This window comes from Acanthochromis polyacanthus, chromosome 13 (assembly GCF_021347895.1).
Source record: "Acanthochromis polyacanthus isolate Apoly-LR-REF ecotype Palm Island chromosome 13, KAUST_Apoly_ChrSc, whole genome shotgun sequence".
Classification (NCBI taxonomy): Eukaryota; Metazoa; Chordata; class Actinopteri; family Pomacentridae; genus Acanthochromis; species Acanthochromis polyacanthus.
In genome coordinates this window covers 4,208,369-4,225,750 of record NC_067125.1, presented here as the reverse complement: position 1 = coordinate 4,225,750, position 17,382 = coordinate 4,208,369, and the positions used below count along the sequence as shown (strand labels likewise).

Here is a 17,382-nt window from a genome sequence, read left to right as displayed (position 1 = left end):
GGGCAGACAGTCTGGTTTGTAGCTTCTCCAGGCTTCCTCCTAACCAGTAAGTTGGCTGGAGCGGACATCAGCTGAAAACTTGATTCATCCCTGAAGAGAACCTTAGTCCAATCATCAACAGTCCAATCCTTGTGATCCCAGCAAAGAGTAACCGGGCTTTCCTCTGCCTTTCCTTGATGAAGGCCTTCTTCCTGCCCTGTGTGGCTTCAGACCAGCTTCAACAAGTCGCTTTCCAACTGTCCTTATCGAACAAGTCCCATTTCTGCAGTGTCCACTCATTTTAAGGTTCCTGGAGGTCTGAGGATGATTCCTGACACAGGAACGGATGAGTGACGGTCAACTGGTGGTAGAAAGATGTTTCCTGACCAGCTAGCAGTTTGGTAGAACCATGTAGGTTTCTTTTTCTTTGTGTAATGAACGGTTATCTTGGAGATCTTCACCTGTCTCCTACTCATGCCAAGATGGCTGTCTTTGTGGCTTCACATAACTTGAAGTGAAATAAAATCCAGTTTATTCCAGTTGAAGTCTCAGAATATTTCCTCATTTCGGCCGATAACTCCGCTGGTATTGGTTCTAAACGCATTCCGACATTTTAGAGTTCGCTCTGTCGGTTTAAAATTCAAATATTTCCTTTGGTAAGCATTGAAAATCCAAGAATTTGTCCAGTGGAGAAGTTTGTTTGGCAAACCGCTGCCATTTTGGCCTTTGTGTCCAGCAGACTCCGGAAAGCTGCCATCTTGTGTTGGTGACATCATTCGACTCTGGAGTCTGCATAGTTATTTTTCTGTTGCTTATCTCCCATCCAGGTACTAACCAGGACCAACCCTGCTTAGCTTCTGAGATCAGGTGTATTCAGGCTGGTACGGCCGTCAGCAACCAATACATCAACAAACACACTATTTATGGAGGAAAACTGTCCTCTTTACTTTGGATTCTCCTTCATTTCACACTCACTTTATTCATATCTCACTTCATCTGTCAACACGCCAAAATAACATCATATTAATGTGTCATACATGTGTGTTTATACCGTCAATCAATCACATCATGGACAAAATCAAACACAATAAATGTCCCAATAAAACAATCCACTACAGTTTTTATCCACTTGTCAGTTTTGTTAAAGTTCAAACTAATTAGTCAAAGTGAGCTAAATAAATAGAAATGATGCATTAAAGTGATGATTGGAGGTGAAATAGAATCAGATAAAAGGTGTTAAGATGCGTTGAGAAAGACTCTTTACCAGACAGTGAAGCAACAAGAGACAAAATGTGGAGTTTAGTTTGATTTAAAAGCTTGTGTGAAAAATTTGCTGTTGCTTTCGGCCATACCAGCCTGAATACGCCTGATCTCGTCTGATCTCGGAAGCTAAGCAGGGTCGGACCTGGTTAGTACTTGGATGGGAGACCGCCTGGGAATACTAGGTGCTGTACGCTTTTATCTGGACCACCTGCAGAGGACGCTGCGATACTCCACCTCTTTTTTTTTTTCTCAGAAATTTACATCAAAATAAAATTGAAATTTTGATCCACTTTTAAAATTATTTAAATATTAATATTTTCTTCTTGAACTGATTTAATATTCTTCTCTTCATAAGCTTTAATATTAAAACATTCATATTAGAAACAGAAAATTACAATTTAATTCTCCTGCTATTAAAACTATTTATTGTGAAATTAACACTCATTCTTGGTATTTTATGAATTTTACTCCAAATACGACATTTACTTTAAAAATTACAGCTTAATTATTGAAAATTACAACATTTACGCAAACAGCAGAAATAAAACAAAAATAAACATTCATAATAATTATTCCTGCTGTTAGTTTTCAGGAGTTATTCATAATATTTATGATTACTTTAAGATATCACCTTCTGTAAAATCACATTTGCAGTGAGTTGATGCAAAGACATTTAAAATTCACATTTACATTGTTTCATTTTCGAAAAAGAGATTTGTATTTTCTACAAACTGCCCATTAACACCGAGTGAAATTAAAAATATTAGTTTGTTTCAATCAATAGTTAGTCTAACATAAGTAATTAGTAATAATAAGCATTGATTATAACATTCTTACTGTTTACTAATCATAAATGTGTTCTAATCAGTTTTGCTGAATTCATTAAAATACTTTCCACTGACTATTAGAAACTAATTAACCATAATTATTGTTATTTATCCAAGAAAACGTTTATATAATTTAATGAACTTAAACAGGTTGACTGTTTTATAATATTAAGTTTCCAGAGTTTTATTTTTTCTTCATCTGAAACAAAACATGAGCAGCATCTTAGAAAGCAGGTGTGTTTTCATTGTTGTCGTTTTTTTTTTTTACAGATCTGTGGGTAACTTCGGCCTCCAACAGTCACTAGAACAGCTTTAAATTGTGAATCTTGAGAATCCGTGTTCTCTTAATGAAAGTTCTCGATGATATTTGTCGTTTTTCTGGTGTCACTTGGGGATGTCTGATCTGTGGGCGAACATGTGGAGGATCCTGGACCTGATCTGGTGCAGGTTCATGCCATAGATGACGGGGTTGATCAGAGGAGGAACCACCAGGAACTCTGCAGCCAGAGCGTTCTTCAGAACCACCATCGTGTCGCTGCCGCCGTACCGAGAGTACATCATGTCGAACAAGAGCGAGGTGGTGAAGATGAGCAGCGTGACGAGATGCGGCAAACACGTCTGGGCGAACTTCCGGCGGTCGGACAGAGATCGGATGGAGGCTCGGACCAGGTGGGCATAAGAAATCAGGATAAGTATCATCTGCAGCAGGTGGGAGAACGTCAACACCAAGCCGTAGATGTTGTTGACCGTCGTGTCGGAGCATGACAGCCTCACCACGTCCCAGTTGGTGCAGAAGATCTTGGGGAGGTGGCGTCCACAGAGAAGCAACCTGGAGGTCAGGCTGACGCCCACAAAGGCCTCCAACATGGAGAAGCACCAGGTGAGGAACAGCAGCTGAGCCACCTTCTGCACCGTCATCAGCGCTCGGTACTGCAGCGGCCGGCAGATGGCCACGTAGCGGTCGTATGCCATGATGGTCAGACTGGTGAACTCGCAGAAGATGTAGCTGTAGGTGGCGACCATCTGGGTCAGGCAGCCGATGTAGGTGATGACGTGGGAGTTGGCCAGGAGGTCGTAAAGCAGCTTCGGGTAGAAACAGGAAGCGCCGCAGATGCCGTTAAAACACAGGTTGCACAGGAAGATGTAGATGGGCTCGTGGAGCGTTTTATCAAAGCAGACGGTGACGATGAGCGTCAGGTTGACGAAGACGGTGAAGCTGTACGACATCAGAGCGAAGGCGAAGTAGAGCTGACGGTCGGTCAGAGAACCGTTCAGACCCTGAAGTATAAACACGATATCAGTGTTGTTCTCCGTCATGGTGGTCAAAGAGCTGCAGGGAAATGATTCATAATGGCTGCCACATCTTCAGCTCATAAGGACTCTGAACTGCTCTTCAGTCGGTAACGAGGTGAAACAGACAAAAGACAGCAGATCTTCAGAGGCCGTCTGAAGGTTTTACACCTAAAACTTGGGAACAACTTCCTCTAAAAGACTTACAAAGCTCTTGTATGAAAAATAAAAGTAATTTCAGCTGCAAGTGTGAACCAAAGAGTCACCATCAGTCATCAGTCTGTGTGTGCAGAGATGCAACATAATCTGACTTAATCAGGTTTTCTGATCGTGTTTGTTTCAAAAAATTCATTCAAGAACAAAAACAAATCAGATTTTAACATCTTCAAGGCAAAGTGCGATCATTCGGTCGTCAGTTTGAATTTAGCTCAAATTTAAGAAAAACAAAACGGATTTTACACCTTTAAGAATAAAGAATCTGGATACTATCACACAAAAGTGACATTGTTCAGGATACTAGCAAACAAAAAGGTCAACAACCTGGATATTAAGGCAAAGAAGGTGTTGATACCACGGATCATAATGCACAAAAGCATGAAGAACCTGGATGTTAATGAGTCAATACCCAGGATATTAATACACAAAGGAGACAATAATGTAGATACCAACGCAAATAACCTGAATATAAATGTACACAAGGGACAATAAACCCTTTAGGGACTCATTCTGTGCACATTTCTCACTGGTAAAATGTTCTGTTGGCAAATTAGGAATTCAGTTTTTCTCAGAGGAGTAAAAACAGAGAAAAGCTGCAAATGTGTGCACAGGATCACACCCACGACGAAGCTGCAACTGTCAAGAGATTCACCAGAACGACACACAACCTGCTTGTTAACTCAAAACAAACACACACGGGCAAACCTAACAAGTTCAAAAAGTTGAGGATTTTACATCAGAAACCTGCAGAATCAAACTGCAGCTGTAAATAAAGTGTGTCATTAAAGCTTCAGAAAGACTTCCTGCACAATAAACAGCAAAAAAAAAAAATCCATTATCACATGTTAAAGCCTGAATTTCAGCTCAGAGATTTAAACCACCATGAGATAAATCAGCGTGAACCAGTCAGAGCCACAAATGAGACACTTCAGTGACTCAACAGCAGCGGCTTCGAGTCAGACCTCATTGGTGCTTTGATTAGGTGAGTTTAAATGGAACAACGACAACGAGACAAGTCAAATAAAGCAGCACTACTTTTGTAAGAGACACAGCAGCACATCACAGGTAACATCAGCAGCTGAAGTCCTCCCAGCTGCTGCACAAACACAAACAGCAGCTCTTATTATACACCTGAAGTTCAGTCGGACTGGTAGAGATTGATGTCTGCCGGCTGAGGCCACGCCCCGGTATCATCGGTATCAGAGAGTTCCTTTAGCCTCAGGGGTTGCAGCATGGAACACGATTCAAAAGACAAAAACAAACCTAACATCCAAACTGTTGCTGTGTAGACTTTAAATTTACGGTCACAACGAGCTCACAGCTAACAGTGGCTACCTGCATACTTCCATTCAACCAGAGTCAGTTGGAGCTTATTTAGATACATAATTCAAATATGTAGCTTGAATAGTCTACTAAAATAACGGACAAATGATTTGAAAGCAGTGAAGCGCCGATGTGATTAAAAAAAACTGAATAAACACTTATAAAAGTGGTCCAGAGACAGGAGAAAGAAGAAGCCAATAGCCTGTCGAGGTACCAATAAACAGCTGATTATTTGGTAAAATAAACAACGCACATCAAGACAGGAAGCCATTTTTACACATGAACAATCATCAGTGACATTAGCAACACAATTAGTGGTCAAAAGTTGTGTTTTTCTACATGAGACTGTAGGCCGGAGGTCCTTAACCGTGACAGAAGTCTCTGTCATGGTGGCTCAAAGCAAGATAAATGCTGATAATGCTCTCGGCCACACTGAAATCCACCTCACCCATCCACGACATTCAAAATTCAAACGCAATGCATTGTCTCAATGATCTAAATACTAAACAAAAATGTCATTAACCTGGATATCAGCGCACAGACGCAGCAATAATCTAGACATAATTGCACAAATGTGTCCGCAATTAAGCCATCGAATCACAAAAATGTCCATAACCCAAACTAAAATACAATCAAGTGTCAATAATCTAGATATTACCATACAAAAGTCTCAATAACCTGGATATTAACTCACAAAAGCATCAATAATCTAGATTATCACACAGTTATTTTCAGTTTCAGTCGTGGTTGTTCCGTTTGAATAGAGCAGCAGGACTTTATACTGCAGTGAAAAACAAACCGCAGTAAGGAAAAACGAGACGAGTCCCGAAAACTGCTTTAAGTTCAGCGAGTCGAATCGTAATCTGGTACGAAGTAGAAAAGAAACTTGACCAAATCAGACCTGACGGGTAATGTCAGGTTCATGGGGTTTGTGTTTGTGTTTTTACTCGCCTCAGAGCTGCTGGTGGAACTTCAAAACTCATCAGAGAACTTTGGAGTGACCTTCTGCAGCAGTTATGTCATCATTCAGTGAGGAAGCTGGAAAACATGTTTGTCCGTCCTGAGGAGTCTGAGGGGAGGTCATTATCAGCCCTCTGTGGACCAGAGAAACCAGTGCTGAGGTCTGATCGGCCTGGTTGGTCTCTGGTTCCTCATGTAATTTGATGCAGAGGGAAAACGTTAAAAAACATCAGCAACCTCTGCAGGGTTTTGTATCAGATGAGAGTGAAGCTAAACTGGGCACAAGTTTGTATTTCTGATCAGTTTCAAGAACTTTTAAGTCTTTATCATGACAAGACTTGTGTTGATATTAACGCACAAAAGCATTAATAACCTGGTGGTGACAGTATCAGAGCTGTTTATGGTCCCAAGGTCACGGATGCCATAACAAGTCAGAGGCTCCCCTCCATGAAGTTCCCCTCCATCTTCCTTCCATACGCTCCTTTCAAGCGCTTAATGCCCTTTTTCAGGATGGCTGATTGTATAGTTTCATGTTTCCAGACCTGAAAGCAGAATCCTAATCCTGTTCCACCTCATTGTTCATCCACTGTTTCTTATTTGGATAATGGCTGACCTTCTTCTCCACTGTGCCATTATCCTCTCCACTATAAACCTTATCCAGCTTGTTATGGCCTCTCCTTGCACATTCAACATGTTGGTGAAACTTAAGTAGAACAGTTCTCAGCTTGATACATACAGCCATGGCCATAAGTTTGGACACAGCATGACTTACTGTGTCTGTTCTGATGTCTATTACAGAACATAGCTAATATTTTTTGACAGCACCAGTTTAATTAGTCAACAAATCAACAAGGGATATAATATTATCAATAAATTCCAACAATTGGAACAACTTTGTTCCCAAAACATAATATTAGAAGAAAATAAAAAAATGCAGTACTTTCACAACCGGATTTGGGAAGAATAACAAAATGACACCAAACTCTTTTGATGTTTTTTTAAATATGAAACTTAATATAGTTCTCAGGAGTTGTGTACTGTATTGTAAGTGACAATTTTGTGGTATTTTCTAAGATTCACAAGCGTCATGGTACTTGTGTCCAAACTTATGGCCATGGCTGTAGATCATATTTGTTAAGTTTGGACTAAACATGTTGGGTTCAGTTGTTCATTCGAGGAAACTTTTAACTTCTTTTCATTCAACTGTTTCCGTTTTAAAATGCCCTCCAAATATCTGTGTTACAAAGTCAGTTTTATCAGGATCAAGTCAGTCTGTTCTTTGTGACGTCAGACTGCTGCTGTGGGTGAAACCTGAGGGCTTTAAAAGCAGCAGAGGCAGAGTTACAGCTCACACAGAGTGATGAACGTCACCATATTCTGCTGACTTTAAATACAGAGCAGTAAGTTTGTGATTCTGAGCTAATGAACTAACTGTGAACTGACTGAAAACTGAGTTGTGTTGAAAGCAGATGTACAAAATGTAACCAGATCATCCGGTTGTTCCTGTGCTCTCCTGTTCCCGAGTGTTCTTCTGTTTGGAGCCTACAGGAGGATGAAGATGATGAAGAACTCAACACAGGTTTCAGATTTCATTCTTGCTGCCTACTTTGACGCTGGAGTTTTTAAATACTTATTTTTCATGATTGTTCTCTGTGCTTATGTTTTTATTGTCGGTGCCAATGGGTTTCTCATTGTGGTCATTTGTAAAACCAGAAGCCTCCATGAGCCCATGTACCTGTTCCTGGTCAGCCTGTTTGTAAATGAACTGTTTGGAAGTTCATGGTTGTTTCCATTCCTGATGGTTCAGATCCTCTCTGACGTTCACACCATTTCTGCTTCACTCTGTTTCTTACAGGTTTTCTCTTTATACACTTATGGAAACGCTGAACTCATTAACTTGACCGTCATGTCCTATGACAGATATCTTGCTATCTGTTATCCTTTGCAATATAACACACGTATGACATTCAATAAGGTTGCTTTTCTGATTGCTGTGACGTGGATACTTCCTGTTTTCGTCATTGGTCTCACAATATCACTGACTGCCTCTTTAACGCTGTGTGGGAACATCATTAATAAAGTGTACTGTAACAACTACTCCATCATACAGCTGGCCTGTTGTGACACCACAGTCAATAATATGTTTGAAATCACTGCTGCTTCCGTGGCGGTGTTTGTGTCGGGTTCTGTCATCCTCTACACCTACATGAGGATCCTTCGAGTGTGTTTTTCTGGTTGTAAACAGAGCAGGAAGAAAGCATTCAGCACCTGTATACCTCACCTGGCTTCTCTGCTCAACTTCTCAATGGGAGGCAGCTTTGAATGCATATCGAGCAGATTTGATGTGAGCAATGTGCCAAACTTTCTGCAAATAATTTTATCTGTACATTTTCTAATAGTGCAGCCGTTCATTAACCCTGTAATGTACGGACTAAACGTGTCCAAAATACGCATCAGTTGTAAACATCACATTGTGTTGTGTAAGCGCTGATTATTGTGTTATTAAAAGTGTGTCTTTAACTGCTCTGGTGTCAGTAATGATGATTTGTTCAGAAGACATGTTCACTCATTAGGTGTCAAATGTTTCAAACGAGTTTTACGGATTGAAAAAAAGAAGTTGTGACAATTAAGAGGCAACGCAGGGCAGAAATTAGGCAATGAAGTGGGAAAAGTAATTTCCTGTTTACGAGTGTTTGCAGTTTGAATATTGTACTTCATGTGCTTTCTAGATCCGCTTTGCAGTGTTTCAGCAGCAGTTTACATGTAGGAAAAAACTTGACTTTTAAAAATAACAACACTAAGAAACTAAATATGTTTACTTTAAGATTTTTATTGTTGATTTTGTTGCATTAATGTCCCTGCACTTCATATGTTTCATAAATTAGTTTTATTTTCATGGTGATGCAAAACTGAAAAAATAAAACTTAGAAAAACACGAGTAAAAGAGAATCAAGAACCGATCACAACATTTGACTTTGAATTCAGGATACACCTCACCTGATTAATTGCATTGCTTAAATATTGTTAAATACTTTGGCTTTACACAGAATCAGCTTCACATTTAATGCACTGCCACAGTCAGGTCAGCTTTATTTTTATAACAAAACCCAAAATGTACCACTGATGTGATTTAAGAATCAGGAGTTTAATTTTTCATATGCTGATACAGTATGTGCAGTGATATGCAAAGTGGCTGTTCCTCGAGGCTTTGCAGTAACAGAACAAGAAAGAAAACATTCCTTAAAAATGTTTTATAAAGTCATTAAGTCATAAATAATGAGGCGGTACAGACTGTGAAGGCTAAAATGCAGAGTAAGTTGAGCAAGAGTGGCCTAAAAAAGGGACAAAACTCTCACTTTGGTTGTACAAGGGGAAGGTAAATGTAATTTTACTGTGATGGAAATAGACAGTAAGAGCTAAAATACAACAACAAAGCTGATCATTGATCTTTAGCCTGCAGCGCTTCAACAGGGACGGGTGGAACTAGTTCAGAACCCATTGACTCTCCTTCAGGGCATGTTGGGCCTGGTTTGTGAGTTTTAATGTTTTACATAAGCGTGTGTGCGTACACCTTTACATTATTTACATTAGTCCGGTGTGCTGTAGCTGACAGATGAGGTTCTGTGGTTTGAATTTTGGGGTGAAGTCCGAGTTCACAGTCCTGACAGGGAACAAGAATGAAACGACTCTTCCTGAGTCTCTGTGTTCGCCTTGATGTTCAGTTTAGTTTCCAACCAGAATCCAGAAGGAGCAGTGACAGTGCTCTGTACACAGTATGGATATATACAATATGATACAATATAAACCGTATGAACAGAGTGGTATCATCAAAGCAGTTTATAAATACAAGAAGATGATGATCTACAGATCATGTAGTCAGGAACAGCCTGCTGAAAATAGGTAACAAGTAGGGCTGCAGCTATCGATTATTTTAGTAACTGAGTATTCTGGCGATGTCACGGACTGAGCAGGGGGACCCGAGCAGAAAACCACACTACCAGGGCTGGCTGAGTGCAAGTGGTTTATTGATTGGGGTGAAAATGGTGGCTAGGTGGGGGAAAACCAGGGTGTAGGAGCGTGGAGTTCCGGGCAGGAGTGGGGGTCCAGGCAGGAGTAGGGGTCCAGGCAGGAGTGGGGGATCCAGGCAGGAGTGGGGGATCCAGGCAGGAGTGGGGGGTCCAGGCAGGAGTGGGGGGTCCAGGCAGGAGTGGGGGGTCCAGGCAGGAGTGGGGGGTCCAGGCAGGAGTGGGGGATCCAGGCAGGAGTGGGGGTCCAGGCAGGAGTGGGGGATCCAGGCAGGAGTGGGGGATCCAGGCAGGAGTGGGGGGTCCAGGCAGGAGTGGGGGTTCCAGGCAGGAGTGGGGGGTCCAGGCAGGAGTGGGGGTTCCCGGGCAGCTGAATGCGTGGTTCTTGTTTAACGCTCTGGCAGGGAGTGGAAGGCTGAGCCGGTCTTTATTGCAGAGGTGAGTCGTTAGTAAATGGTCATCAGCTGTCCGGGAGCTGTGCAGGTAGTTGATTACCTGAGTGGAGTCAGCTTGAGGAGCTAGACTCCACTCAGGCACCGAGCTGTAGGGGAGAGACAGGGCAGAGGAGCGGATGGGAGACAACCAGACAAACAGACAGACAGGACAGAGGAGCGGACGGGAGACAACCAGACAGAGACAGGGCAGAGGAGAGGATGGGAGACAACCAGACAGAGACAGGGCAGAGGAGAGGATGGGAGACAACCAAACAGACAGGACAGAGGAGCGGAACCGTGACAGGCGATTAAGTAAGTATTCGGATGCCGTGCCTGGCTTTACAGCATCAAAAGCAGAAGTGAGTGCGCTGTGCAACAGAAATAACTGTCCTGGTGGAACACAGATGGACATCTGGGGTCATTGTCCATATACAGTCTAGTGCGGTGGTATTGTGCATACAGTCTAGGGCTGGACTCGAATATCCGATCGCTGCATCATAGGGCTGGCCCGAAGAGCAGTTTCTGGGCTCCGGATATCTGGCCCCATTGAATGACCAATGTCCGAATGTTCGGTCCGGTCCGTAACGTCCAAGGGTGGGTGGGATATTAGGATCGGTTCGGTACTGTTCGCGGGGGTCAGGCAAATATTCGAATTTCAAAGTTAATATTCGGATACAACCGGTCACGACCGAATATTCGGGCCCAGTCCTACTGTATCACGCAGCCCTACCAAATCTGATGACACGTTTCATTTCGCCTGTGTTTGTAAAAGGAAGACAAAATGCCAAAGACAGAGAAATTCATGCTAATGCGGTTGGACTCCAATGATGGACATAATGCTTTTGTGTTCAGGCCACTTCTGCTCTGAGTCCGGGTCCGTATGGGATCAAGTCTGGGTCTGGACTTGGACTGTGGTCCACCAGTCACTGACCTGGGGTCTAGTATGCAGTGGATTAAATGAAGCCTCGATTCAGACAATTTGGCCTCGATGAATTTTACTAATCAAATCACTGTGATAACTCCAGGAATCGTTTCAGCCCTGGTAGGAAGGTAAAACCTATGGATTATATTTAGGTCAAGGTTTGCTCTACCCAGGATGGACCTCTGGGAGCTGGGACGTCTGGGACGACCTGCTTCGCCTGCTGCCTCCGCGACTCAGCACCGGATAAGCAGAAGAGGGAGGGAGGGATGGATGGATGGATGGATGGATGGATGGATGGATGGATGGATCTATCTATCTATCTATCTCTGGGAGCTGAACATGGTCAGTCCATATACAGATAAGGCCAGGCTCAGTGTCTACATTAAGGTGAGACAAGAGAACACTGGCATCCCTTTTTTAATATGATGTAAAGATGAAAACAAAAGTAATGAAGATAAGCACATGGAAATGTTTTTGAACAGCAGATAAATCTTTCACAGCTGTTCGTGTTGTTTGATCTGCATGTTTCAGAGGAAACTGGGCTTTAATCCAGACAACTCCATGGTCAACACAGAGATGTCCAGTGAGGAAAAACGAGACGACAGTCCCGGAAACTGCTTTAAGTTCAGTGAGTCGAATCGTAATCTGGTACGAAGTAGAAAAGAAACTTGACCAAATCAAATTCGACAGGAAGCGTGAAGTTCATGGGGTTTGTGTTTGTGTTTTTACTCGTCTCAGAGCTGCTGGTGGAACTTCAAAACTCATCAGAGAACTTTGGAGTGACCTTCTACAGCAGTTATGTCATCATTCAGTGAGGAAGCTGGACAACATGTTTGTCCATTCTGAGGAGTCTGAGGGGAGGTCATTATCAGCCCTCTGTGGACCAGAGAAACCAGTGCTGAGGTCTGATCGGCCTGGTTGGTCTCTGGTTCCTCATGTAATTTGATGCAGAGGGAATTAGTGGAAACTGTGGCTGATGTGAACACACCTCTGGGACAGATGTGTTGACACACTCCGACAACCTTTGATGTAAACATCAGCAACCTCTGCGGGGTTTTGCATCAGCTGACAGTGAAGTTAAACTGGGCACAAGTTTGTATTTCTGATTAGGGTTCAAGAACTATTAACTATCATGAGTATAAACTGAAGACTTGTGTTGATATTAACGCACAAAAGCATCAATAACCTGGATTTTAAGACACAAAAGCATCAATAACCTGGATTTTAAGACACAAAAGCTTAGGGAACCTGGATAGTAACGGACAAAAGCATCAATAACCTGGATATTAAGGCACAAAAGCATCAACCTCAATATTAACGCACAAAAGCATCAATAACCTGGATATTAAGGCAGAAAAGCTTAGGAAATCTGGATATTAAGGCATGAAAGTCTAATTAAACAGGATATTAATGCACAAAACTCACAATAACTTGAATATTAACCCATTAAAGCATCAATAGCCGAGGTAATATCTCAAAAAAACTATGAATAACCTGTCAATAACGTGGTGTAAATAACCTGGACATTAATGCATCAAAGTGTCAATAATGTGGATATTCATGATGGTTTCTGAAATGTAACAGGAACAGAAAACATCCAGAAACTGCTCAGGGTTCAGAGGTTACCTGTGCCTTTCGGTTTCATTGCTGATGTTTTGCTCAATCAGCGAGCAGGAGGTGTTTTGATGATGACGTCACGTTTCTGTCGTTAAAGTTTAAAAACCAGTCGAGGCAGTTGCAGTTCGGCATGGCGGCACCATGTTGACTGTTTGGATATTTGTTTCATTACTCTGCTTTCTACCACGTTCTCCTGACTGTAGGCAGACGACATATTCTACTAAACCCATCAAATGTCAGTTATCCAGCAGAGTTTATTACTGCACATTTTGCCCAGAAGTACAAATCCGTATATCAAAGAATATTCTTTACATTTCTTTGCACTAAAAAGATCCGTGACGTCTTTACAGGTCAAAATGTGTTCATGATGAATTCCACACAGGTTTCATATTTCACTCTCGCTGCCTACTTTGATATTGGAGTTTTTAAATACTTATATTTCCTGATTATTCTGACTGTTTATGTTTTAATCATCAGTGCTAACGTGTTTCTCATTGTGATCATCTGCATTACCAGAAGCCTCCATGAGCCCATGTACCTGTTCCTGCTCAGCCTGTTTGCTAATGAACTGTTTGGTAGTACGTTGTTGTTTCCATTCCTGCTGGTTCAGATCCGCTCTGATGTTCACATCGTTTCTGCAGCTGTTTGTTTCTGCAGCCAGATTTAGTTTATCATGGACCACATACAGCACCTAACCTTTGTTCTAAACCTACCGACTACTAAAAAACACAATTTCCTCGAAGACAACCAAAAGCCCTTCTTCATAGCCTCGCCAAACTCCTCCCACACCCGAGTTTTAGCCTCCACAACTGACGCAGCTGCAGTCCTTTTAGCTAACGGGTACCTGTCCGATGCTTCAGGAGACTCCAAAGTCAGCCAGGCCCGAAAAGCCTCCTTTTTCAGCCTGACGGCTTCCCTCACTGCTGGTGTCCACCAGCGGGTTTTTCGGTTGCCAGGCACCAGTGACGTTCAGGCCACAGCTCTTTAAAGCTGCTTCTGCGATGGAAGCTTTGAACAAGGACCACTCCGATTCCATGTCCCCAACCTCCCCCGGTAAGCAGGAAAAACTCTTGCAGAGGTGGGAGTTGAAAATTCCAGATGCCCTCTTGGGGGCAAAAAAGGAACATGAGCTGAACAGACAGTGTTGTACGGCATTACCAGTCAAGCGGGGTTGTACTGGACTAGTAGTGTGAAGAGGAAGCTGAGCCAAAAGGCAAACCTCTCAATTTATGAGTTCATCGATGTTACAACCTGACCTATCTCATAAGCTCTGGGAAGTGGCTGAAAGAACGCAGTCACAGATAGAAAAAGCTAAAAAGAGTTTACTCTGTAGGATGACTGGGCTCAGCCTTAAGAGATAGAGTGAAGAGCTCGGACATCTGGAGGGAGCTCAGAGTAGAGTCACTGCTTCGCATCAAAAGTAGCCAGTAGACGGGATTCAGATTTCTGATCACAATACCTCCTTGACAACTTCCTGTGGATGTTTTTCAATCACATTCAAATGGGAGAAGACGCTGGAAAAGGTCCAGGACATGTTGGATGGATTACATATCTCATCTACTGTAGAACAGGAATGCCTAGGGATCCCCATGTAAAAACTGGAAAGCACTGCTAGGGAGAGGAATGGATGGTTGAAGACTCTAATCAGACAATGTGGACAGGCTGTTAGGTTTTTCCTCTAATTCACCAACCATTTGTATGTCCCTCGTCTGAAACTGAGTAAGAGACAACACCAGCAGACAACTTCACACTGCATCTTTCATGACTGTTCCAGGGTTCCATACAAGGGTACTGGAATGTCCATCGTGCTGTTCTTGTATGTTACATGGAATTTTACTAGCAGCTGCCATTTGATATGTTCTGCTGTTACATTTTGACCAGAGTTCTTTAGCATTTTCTCCAATTAACTGGAAATGAATCTAACAGGAACACTATACATTTGAGATTGTAAAGTTGAAATTTTCTAAAAGGTTCTCAAAGTATGATAAAGACAAAGCTGTCACTGAGAATGCCTGAGGTTACTACATTACTACACTACTAATATGTAGCTTTTTGATAGTAGCAGACCAACTGTTACTAATTTGCATAGGAATTTCAAGAATGTCCGACGGCTGCAAACACGATTATGCAAACACTATACGCCGATGGAAAGCTTAGATTCTCATGAATCTGCCGGTATAAACCACTTTCAGATGCGATTACCACAGCGGGTGAGAAAAACACATTTGTCCGACAAACACGAATATTCATCCATCCGTTCTCTATACACGGCTTCAACGCACACAGCGCGACTCACATTTCCGGGTTCATTATTACACACAGAAAAAAAGATTCCACAAAAAACGGCCATAATCCAACCTTTTACATCCAGACGACACAAGCCAGTAAACTATTTTATCCAAAACATGTCCTGAAGTCAGTATAAAATCCACGAATCGGTCGTTTTCAAGGAAATGCACCTCGCGATGTGCGTCCAATATTCCCTGTATTTTTCGTCATTTTTTTAATTTAAAAATAGAATATTAGTGATTTTTTGTACTGAAAACAGCTGGAATTGACTGAAGCTTAAAGGGTTAAACACATTTTTCGTGAGTAAAAATTTGAGAGCTTTATTCAAAAACTATATCTTTACTTAAGAACGATCTCCATCCCCGGCAACAGTAACGGCAAGGGGGTGTGATTATTAAAATTTGGTCCAATCAGTGCTCAAGACATCAGGAAAAGTCAGAGATGTTTTGTTGGTGAGGACGGTCTGCTGCTGCTGTGTGAAGCTGGAAAAGTTTAAAAGAAGCAGCAGCAGCTCAGTTAGTCAACAGCATTATATTGACTTTGTGAATTTTGTCCCCGTCTCCTGGAAAATGTAAGTAAAGTGAACTTTGCTCAAATGTGCTTCATGTTTTGTCTTCAGCAATTATGAATTTTAACTGGTTAAAACCTAAACTAACATACGTGACAAAATTCTTTCTCAGTTCACCGTGTAAACAGTGTTATGACTGTTGGGATGCACTGACAGGATCATGATGAACTCCATCCATCCATCCATCCATCCATCCTCTATACACCACCAAGTTGTTGCTACTTTTGTTTTATACATTTTGATAATTTTATCTTGAATAATTTATATATAAATGTATGTGCAATTCTGATGTATTTTATCGATGAGCTCAGGTTAATTTTTTGAATTTGTTTAATGTACTGTTTTATATTCATTATATATGTTGTATCTGCCCAGGGACTGCAGACGGAAATTAGCAAACAGCTATAATCTGGTGCAAAGCATCTTTTCTTTTTAAGATTAATGTGTTTGTACATTGTTCCTGTTAACTAAACTAATAAACTAAACTACACCGCTTTATCCTCACTAGGGTCATGGGGGGTGCTGGAGTCTATCCCAGCTGACTCGGGTGAAGGCAGGGGACACCCTGGACAGATCACCAGTCTGTCATGATGAACTCCACAGAGTTTAATTATTTCAAATTCACTGCCTACTCTGACAGCAGTGTGCTCAAATATTTATTCTTCATGATTCTTATGTCCTTGTATGTTTTAATCATCAGTGCTAACATGTTTCTCATTGTGATCATCTGCATTACCAGAAGCCTCCATGAGCCCATGTACCTGTTCCTGCTCAGCCTGTTTGCTAATGAACTGTTTGGGAGTACGTTGTTGTTTCCATTCCTCTTGGTTCAGATCCTCTCTGATGTTCACATCGTTTCTGCAGCTGTTTGTTTGTTGCAGGTTTTCTGTTTGTATTTATATGCTGGTGTAGAGATTTTTAACTTGGCTGTGATGTCTTATGACAGATATCTTGCCATCTGTTATCCTCTGCACTATAACACACACATGTCATTTAAGAGGGTTGCTTTTCTGATTGCTGCCTCTTGGTTTCCTCCTTTTCTCATCATAGTTATCACAACATCTTTGAGTTTCTCTTTACAGCTGTGTGGAAACATCATTAACAAAGTGTACTGTGACAACTACTCCATAGTTAAGCTGGCTTGTTCTGACACTACAGTCAACAACATCTATGGACTCTTCATAACATTGCTCACACTTATTGGTCTTTTAACTTTAATTCTGTACACCTACACAAAGATCCTTAAAGTGTGTTTTTCTGGCTCCAAACAGACCAGACAGAAAGCTCTCAGCACCTGCACACCTCACCTGGCTTCTCTGCTCAACTTCTTCTTTGGTTGCATGTTTGAAGTTTTACAGAGCAGGTTCAACATGAACAGTGTGCCCAATATGCTGCGCATATTTTTATCATTGTACTTTCTAACATGCCAGCCGTTCTTCAACCCTGTAGTGTACGGACTGAAAATGTCCAAAATCCGTCATGTCTGTAAAAGTCTGTTTTCTGTGAAGTGAATTTGTGCTGTTTGAGAAACAATAAAAACATTGAAATCTTTGTTGTGTCGACCACATAACTGCATGAGTTAAGGTCAAGTTTCCTCTGAAACATGCAGGTTAACAGCTGTGAAAGATTATCAGCTGTATAAAACATTTCCATGTGCTTTTCTTCATTA

At 41.8% G+C, this 17,382-nt stretch overlaps 3 protein-coding genes and 1 non-coding gene across 4 annotated transcripts; 3 read left to right on the top strand and 1 right to left on the bottom strand.

Moving 5' to 3' along the window:
* Window positions 1–1,317: 1,317 nt before the first annotated feature.
* Window positions 1,318–1,436, top strand: LOC127536938 (5S ribosomal RNA). Its single transcript, XR_007946190.1, has one exon. It is a non-coding gene; the product is annotated as a 5S ribosomal RNA (ribosomal RNA).
* Window positions 1,437–2,225: 789 nt separating this feature from the next.
* On the bottom strand, window positions 2,226–3,915 carry LOC110955188 (putative gustatory receptor clone PTE03). Its single transcript, XM_022200076.2, has one exon. It carries the CDS (start codon window positions 3,384–3,386, stop codon window positions 2,454–2,456), a length of 933 nt encoding a protein of 310 aa, XP_022055768.2. The 5' UTR covers window positions 3,387–3,915; the 3' UTR covers window positions 2,226–2,453.
* A 3,482-nt stretch (window positions 3,916–7,397) lies between these two features.
* Window positions 7,398–8,365, top strand: LOC127536734 (olfactory receptor 11A1-like). The gene has a single exon (XM_051957944.1). The coding sequence runs from the start codon at window positions 7,411–7,413 to the stop codon at window positions 8,347–8,349; it is 939 nt and encodes a 312-aa protein (XP_051813904.1). The 5' UTR covers window positions 7,398–7,410; the 3' UTR covers window positions 8,350–8,365.
* Window positions 8,366–16,300: 7,935 nt separating this feature from the next.
* Window positions 16,301–17,224, top strand: LOC110955172 (olfactory receptor 49-like). The gene has a single exon (XM_022200055.2). The coding sequence runs from the start codon at window positions 16,301–16,303 to the stop codon at window positions 17,222–17,224; it is 924 nt and encodes a 307-aa protein (XP_022055747.2).
* The last annotated feature ends 158 nt before the right edge of the window (window positions 17,225–17,382 follow it).

Excerpts from the sequence above, each read along its gene's own strand:
- LOC110955172 (XM_022200055.2), top strand. The coding sequence starts at position 16,301 with ATGATGAACTCCACAGAGTTTAATTATTTCAAATTCACTGCCTACTCT.
- LOC110955188 (XM_022200076.2), bottom strand. The coding sequence starts at position 3,386 with ATGACGGAGAACAACACTGATATCGTGTTTATACTTCAGGGTCTGAAC.
- LOC127536734 (XM_051957944.1), top strand. The coding sequence starts at position 7,411 with ATGAAGATGATGAAGAACTCAACACAGGTTTCAGATTTCATTCTTGCT.